Source organism: Gavialis gangeticus, unplaced genomic scaffold (genome assembly GCF_001723915.1).
Source record: "Gavialis gangeticus isolate Ggan-Ray unplaced genomic scaffold, GavGan_comp1, whole genome shotgun sequence".
Lineage (NCBI taxonomy): Eukaryota > Metazoa > Chordata > Crocodylia > Gavialidae > Gavialis > Gavialis gangeticus.
In genome coordinates this window covers 22114455-22121451 of record NW_017729022.1, presented here as the reverse complement: position 1 = coordinate 22121451, position 6997 = coordinate 22114455, and the positions used below count along the sequence as shown (strand labels likewise).

Here is a 6997-nt window from a genome sequence, read left to right as displayed (position 1 = left end):
CACATCCCTAGCTTTTACTACCTCAGTGAGCTGACCCAATCCGATATTGAACCGAGATCTACTTGCCTGTCTGTATGGCTAACTTTTCCAATATTCAGAAATTAAAACAACAGGGGTATCCAGAACAAGGAAGACAGTGCACCAATAAACTAGAGCCAAGTTATACCTGTAACAGGAAGACTTTAATGCTTCAAGGTAATTGACAAGTGATTTCATGACATAGGGGGTATGAATAAAAAGCAGCAGTATCATCTCAAGAGACAAAAAATTAAACATGATAGTATAAACCTGACTAAAATAAGTAATTTCAAAATGTACACCAGCCTGTACAGGGCTTTTTGTTAGATCACATGTTTGAACTCATTTTTCATCAAGTAGTTAAATCTTTATTAAGGGTACAAAGAAAGCAAGTTTTAAACTTAGTTTCAAACCTTTAAACTGGTATGGGAAATATAATAGTAAACCTGATTAATAAATTTTTTCTGTATAAACAATTGTAAAAGTGAAAAAAAAAACATTTACCTGAGCTTGTAGCCATGTTATAAGCGTTTCCCTAATTAGCTGCTGCTGGACTTCAGTAAGTTCAGAATACCTGTAACAATATACCATTCAAATAAAAAAGCAATTTTGTTGTGTTTGCTTGCTTAGTCCAAGTTTAAATACAGGCAAAGCTAAATAGTTACTCAAATACTGTACTGCTTTCAAAGACTTTCGTTTCATAGAAGAATGAAAGGCTTACCACAGAAATTCACACTCATGTTACAGAATGAGACTGCCAAATATTTAGTAACTTATTTAAAATCAAAGCTATTTGACATCTTATTCTAATGTTCTGAGCTCACTGTCACGCTGCAGTCATATTCTACTCTAGCATCAGCCTTCCGTACAGCCTTCTCATATCATCTATTTGATATACTGGTGTTACCACAATGCCACCTCTTATAAATGCCTACACAAAACTTGGCAGAGGGAGCCTAGGAAAGGGGCAACAAAAGGCCAATAAGAAAAACTATAAGGACAACACAAAAAAGATTGTACCAGCTGAGAAGATTAATATTTTAAATTATTAAACTAATATCTTGACATTGAAAGGAAAGTAATGGTTGCTATTGTTTAACTCTGAGCAATTCAATTACAATACTGCATTTACATTAAGATCGTTTACTGCATTTGTGATATTAATAATGAAAAACTGAAGGTCATTCCAAATACCAGCAATCCTCTGAGTTAAATTCAGCTGTCCTGAACAAGTCTATTTTTCAAAAGATAAATGTTATACATGTCACTTTAAAATTCAAATGGCTCTTCCCTAGTTATCATCAGCTTTTTTTAAAAACAGAGCCACAACTTTTTATCTTGACTTAAACACAATATATGTAGCATGCTAATCAAGTCAATATTTCTTTACTAAAATAAATCTTAAAACACATTAAAAAACACAACACAACTAGTTTGATATGATTTGAGAGTGGAACTGGGCCTTGTTGCTCATTTCCTAGACTCCCCTTGCCTAGTTTTGTATAATCATCACAGGCAGCACTGTGGCAACACCTGTAGTTAAAGCTAATGTTTTCCAATACAACCCTGTTTCCAGTTGCTGAAAGCTCTGAGTGATTAAAGTTTGCAACAATCTCCATACAGGGCATCAGCCTTCTGTTAAATGTTTAAGCTGCCACCATGACAAAAAACAAGGGAAAATATTATTTTGTCCACATCAATGAACTTTTTATTATTTTAGAAGCTCTAACACCTCAATATACTGAAATAGATACTAGAAAGTGTAGCAGGGAAATGGCCTTCTGATTATATACAATTCCCACTCCAGCTGACCCACTTTGGGATGTGGGCCATACGTGGCTGACAGAGAGCTGGTACAGATACCGTTTGCTGGTTTTGTAAATGATCCCTACAACATTTGTTGTAGATACTGGGAAGTATTGTGAATGAGATAGAGACTGGAAAAAAGTTTCCACAGCTGGACCACTAACCAGGTTTTCCTCATTTTGTGGGTGTCCAACCTCTCTGAAGAAGTGCCGAGTGCACAGGGGGCTCAATTAGAACAGAGCCTTGAATAAATCTATTATAAACATTCCAAGTACCTTAGAGAACCAAGATCTCTAAAGTGTGGCAATGCAAATTAATGTAAAAGTTGATAGGTTTAGCCTCAAGTTCTCCTTTGTTTCCAGCCATAAAAGGAAAATGAAATACCATTGATTTTGATAGGAACATTGAAGTACGGACAAATACATAAGACGTCTCACATGAATGAATTTATAAAACTTAGCACAAAAACACCCAGGACTTTGGAAATTTGATCTTGTGCAAAGTATCAATGGTGTGAAGTAAATAAGTTCTAGTGCAACATAAATAAAAGAAAAAAAAAAGAGAATGGAAGACTGAATAACTGAAAGCTCATGTATATCACTATGTAATTAAAGACTTCTAATGCACAGGCATAATGGAGATAAATATTTTTCGTACAGACAATCATAAGCCCTGGCTTTCCTTTACTTTTGTTTCTTTAATTTTCAATCTTAATGCTTTACTTAAATTTTTAGCAAAATAAAGATATAGATATATTTTGATAAAACTTAAGTCCCCAAAGCTATGCTAGATTCCTTTACTGGTGCTTAACATTAGAATAGTAGTAAAACAAAATAGAATGTTAATGAAAGCCATATAAATTCCATGTCCCTGTTCAGTTAAGAGATGGACTTGTCAATGTAGTCAATATACATCATGATTCAAAACCAAAACTAAATGAAAGCTGGCTAAAAGGCTGAATAATCAAGGTTTCACTGTCTAGTTCTTAAAGGAAAAATAACTTTGGAGGTCACTAATGCAGCTTTAAATCTTTTCTTTGCCAAGAGAGGTAAAATTAGAAGGTAAATGAAATTCACTTTTTAAGCATAAAGAAGAAAATCTCTTACTTGAATTTAATTTGATGTTCCAGAACTTGAAAGCAGAAGAACTTGATGTGATCATCACTGGAATGATGAAAGAAAAAAAAAAACACATTCAATACAACAGCAGTAATGCAACTTTTTTTTCCTCCAGAGAAAAAGATGCTCCTTGAACTATGCAAACAGAGATCCCTGCTAAGGTGCAAAATTATTATATCATCATGTTGCTGATGGAATATTTACAGTACTCCGGCAGTCCATAAAAATGAGCTGTTATTATGCACAATAAGGTTTGATTTGTTTTCCTGTAATAACTTATTGTATTTAGACAAATATAAGATGACCCTGATTATAAGATTCTCCTTCCCCATTAGAGTCTATATATGGAAAATTTATAAATTTGACAGAATTTTCCAGGTATAGAATTGTATCATTGGAGGTTTGTCTTGAATTTGTCCCCCCACACTGCATAATAAATCAGTGTCAGGCAGCCCTTTGACCTCTGCCCCTTCAACTTTTTTCCCCTACAATTCCTTCACTCCCTCCTTTCTGTCAGACCCTGCTCTCCTTGAGCATCTGGAAGCAAAGAGCAAATTTGAAAACACTGACCTTGAAATAAACATAGCTATAGCAATTTGCATATAGTACCCATAGACTTAGTTCATCCAGAATTGATGCATTTCACCATTTTTTAAACTGCTGTGAATTTTAGCACACACTCCTTAGGAAGCACTTGCATATAGAAGTTGGTGTGTATATAAAGATCTATCTCTCTCTCTCTCTCTCCACACACACACACACACACACACACACACACATAGTTATATCTGTCTATATAAATAGTTATACATATGTGCACACATACACATCAACTAGAATATCATTCTTCACAAACCTTAAACCACTTTCAAAACCTTAGACTTGTCCCAAAAACCTTACACCCACGCACCTGTTACAATAACCTCACCCATACATCCATCCACATTCCTTTCCTTGGTTCAATTAGACTGTCTCTTGGTACTAGCCCCAGTTGCGAGCTTTAAGCTCTCAGTTCATTCACTGTCACCATCACTGTTGTTAGTGATTCTGCTGCTTTTGTCACTGCTGCTGTCATAGTTATTGTCGCTTGATCCGGTTGCCTCATTGTCTTCTTCACTATCATTGTTTACTTCCCCTTGAGAGGGGTCTTTGAAGAGCCTGTGCCTACTGTCCCTCTGCCAGGCAGAGTTGCCCCAGCCTCCGGGAGCATGCAGCATTCATGTGTGCAAACTCCAGTCCTGCTACCAGAAACTGGTAGGAGAGGATGGGAAGGATGCGGTGACCACCTGCAGGCAGAAGCAGCAAGCAAGGAGTTCTCACAGGCAGCTGCGGCCGTGTCAGCAGTAAGGGTGGCGAGTGCTGACCAGCGACCACCTGTAGATATCGCCGGCAGTGGCCAATGGTGATCGGGAACTGTCTGCAGACGCTGCCAGTGGTGTTGGCAGCAGAGGGGGGGCGGGGGCAAGTGGTGACCACCCGCAGGTGCCGCTGGCAGTGTCAGCAGTGCTTTTCTCAGGGAGTGCACCGCCAATCTCAGGGGGTATGCAGGCACCCCCTACATGTTGCCAATGTTCATGCATAACCGTTTTAACGCAGTCTGCAACCTCAAGTTTCATGTGCCTGTACATCAGGAGGTTCCTGGACTTCCATAGGGTGCTCCCAACGCAGGACAAAAACTGACTGAAGCGGGCTGTCAGGCTCCCTTGGTGTTTAGCCAGATGAATGTATAGTGTTGTCTCTCTCATCATCCATCCGACCTGTCACTGCTTCAGAGTTGATTTACGTTTTTCCACACCTCCTTGGTGTATGGGCAGAGCCATAGGATGTGGTTGATGATTACTGTTCCGCTGTGGCAGATTACCTTAGTGCAGCTAGGCTGACCTCTCTGCCCCTCTCTGGGTCTCCAGGCTCTCACTGGGAAAGCTTGATGAGCTACTAGCCAGTTCAGGTCTCTGTGGTCTTTCTGCAGGTTTTTATTGAAGATCCGCTCCCTGTGGGCAAGGTATACAAGCCAGATCTGTAAACTGGCAACTGAGGCTGTTTTGGAATCTGCGCTTCTTGTTAGGCATTTTGCAGAACATCCGAGACAGTGGGAGGAGCGGGGGGGTGTACATACTGACCAACGGGAGACCATGGATCATGGAGCAACTGTGCTTCTATTAGGTCCTGAACAAGTTCTGCAGTAAACACAGGCTACAAAACAAAGGTCCTGCAACTATGTCTAACCACAGGAAGATAAGAGGAGGCAGTCAGAGCCAGAGACATACTATCACCCGTGTAACTGCTCCTTGGTGACCGTTGCCAAGCCCTGCATGTGTGTTCTTCTGGAATGCCAGAAAAGAAAGTTTGGCTAGATTCGAACTTCACAGAACAAGAGATGGCAGGGGATGGGGGCTACAAGACTTGGGATTATTTGTCTATGCAAAATATGTAAGAGCAGTATGCAAGGTGGTAACAGAGGGAGCACATATTGCCTGATTTCACACAGCTGCAATTTTGAGAAAATGGGAAGTATATCAGACCTCTTTGGAGAGTCCGTGGGCATGGCAACTGCTGATTCATTATATCAAGATGGAAGGTTTCATGCAGAGGTATAAAATAGGGATGGTAGTGCTGGAGGTCCTGAGGGATCATAAAGAAATTGATGAAAACAGTAAGGGAGAGAGACAGGATGGCACTAGTGGCAAACTTCACGGAAGAATAAGTGAAGAAGGTGAGGGGAGTAGGGGCACGTAAACAACTAAAAGGGGAACATGATAACCTAGCATGGATGGTTATAAGAAATACCTTGCTGATGAGACAGGTACAACAGATGGAGCTTGATGAGTTGATGAGCTCATCAAAGTGCCCAAAAGACAGGTGCAGGGAAGAAAAAACAGTGGGGCATGTTTTGGGAGTGTACATATGCAAAGCAGGTGTGGGAAAAGGTCCACTGCTGAGTGTCACCAAAATAAACCTGTTGTTAGCAAAGATGGTACTATATGGACTCATACTGAAGTGACTGGAGGAAATGTTATTAAGGACTCTATTAGCATGTATTAAAACTAGTTTATGGAAAAGTAAGAAACTTTTATAGGGGTTTGGTTTTTAAGGGCTTGGCTTTTACTGAAAGTGTCTGAAGCTGGGACTGCAAGAATTACATCAATCAGGACATGGAAGAGATTGGAAAAGAAGAGATGGAGAGAAAAGGACTGGATACACATGTTCACTGAACCAGCAAAAAGGCTAACGGGAGGAGCAGTGAGTTTCAAGTGGTTACTGTGGTAAGTTTTTCACGGGGTTCTGTATGAAGAAAATAGTTTTGTATGAGTTTTTTTGTGAGAAGTTGATGTATGTTGCTTAAGGTTTAATATATGTAGTTATATGTTTTGATATGTAGCTGTTTTTGCAATACGAAGTTTTGGTAAAACAAGAATGCTTAATATGTAAAGCTTTGTAAGTGTAGGGTGCTAAAGTGCACTTTTAATAACGTTTGTGAATAAAAAAATATAATTTTTAAAAAGGTTTCCATTAGCATTTTTGGCATCAGGGAAGGGTGTTAGAGCTTACTACAATACCACTTGGAGAGACTGAAACATTTCCAAGCCCAGTGTTTGCTCCCTCCTCGGGGAACAACCACCTGGTTTGTTTTGTTTTGGGCTTTTTGGTTTCTTGGGGGGTTTTTTAAAGGGCCACATAGGGAAAAAAAGGTTCCCACCATATTTGCCCCATATGGGCTGTAAACTTTATAGTCATGCTCAGTGTTGGCCGCATTTAAAAGCGACTTCATAGCTGGTTTTCATTATTGAGCACGTGTTGCTTTTTGCAGCAGTTCAAAAAATAGACAATGTATTTAAATTCAGTTTCCCTGTATGCAAATGTAAGATGAGAGGCTCCCCCCCCATGCTGATTGGGTGGTGGGAGAAAATCTCAGCTTGTAGTTGAGTAAATATGGTATTTGTTTTATGTTGCATTTCATTCATTTGGGTAATATTTTAATTACATAACTTGGTCAATTAAAAATGGATACTGTCATTAAGAGTTATTTGACAATGAGTGGGTTTTTTTTTTTTTTT

The 6997-nt window shown here is 39.2% G+C and overlaps 1 protein-coding gene across 3 annotated transcripts in view; it reads right to left on the bottom strand.

The window, feature by feature from the left end:
• The window catches only part of XPOT (exportin for tRNA), a 62143-nt gene that overhangs the window by 29873 nt on the left and 25273 nt on the right, over positions 1–6997 (bottom strand). For all 3 annotated transcript variants that reach the window (XM_019514656.1, XM_019514658.1, XM_019514657.1), the window contains exons 4-5: positions 2931–2987; positions 523–592 (exon numbers count right to left, since the gene is read on the bottom strand). In XM_019514656.1, coding sequence (XP_019370201.1) covers positions 523–592; positions 2931–2987 — 127 coding nt within the window. The remainder of the gene's footprint in view (positions 1–522; positions 593–2930; positions 2988–6997) is intronic.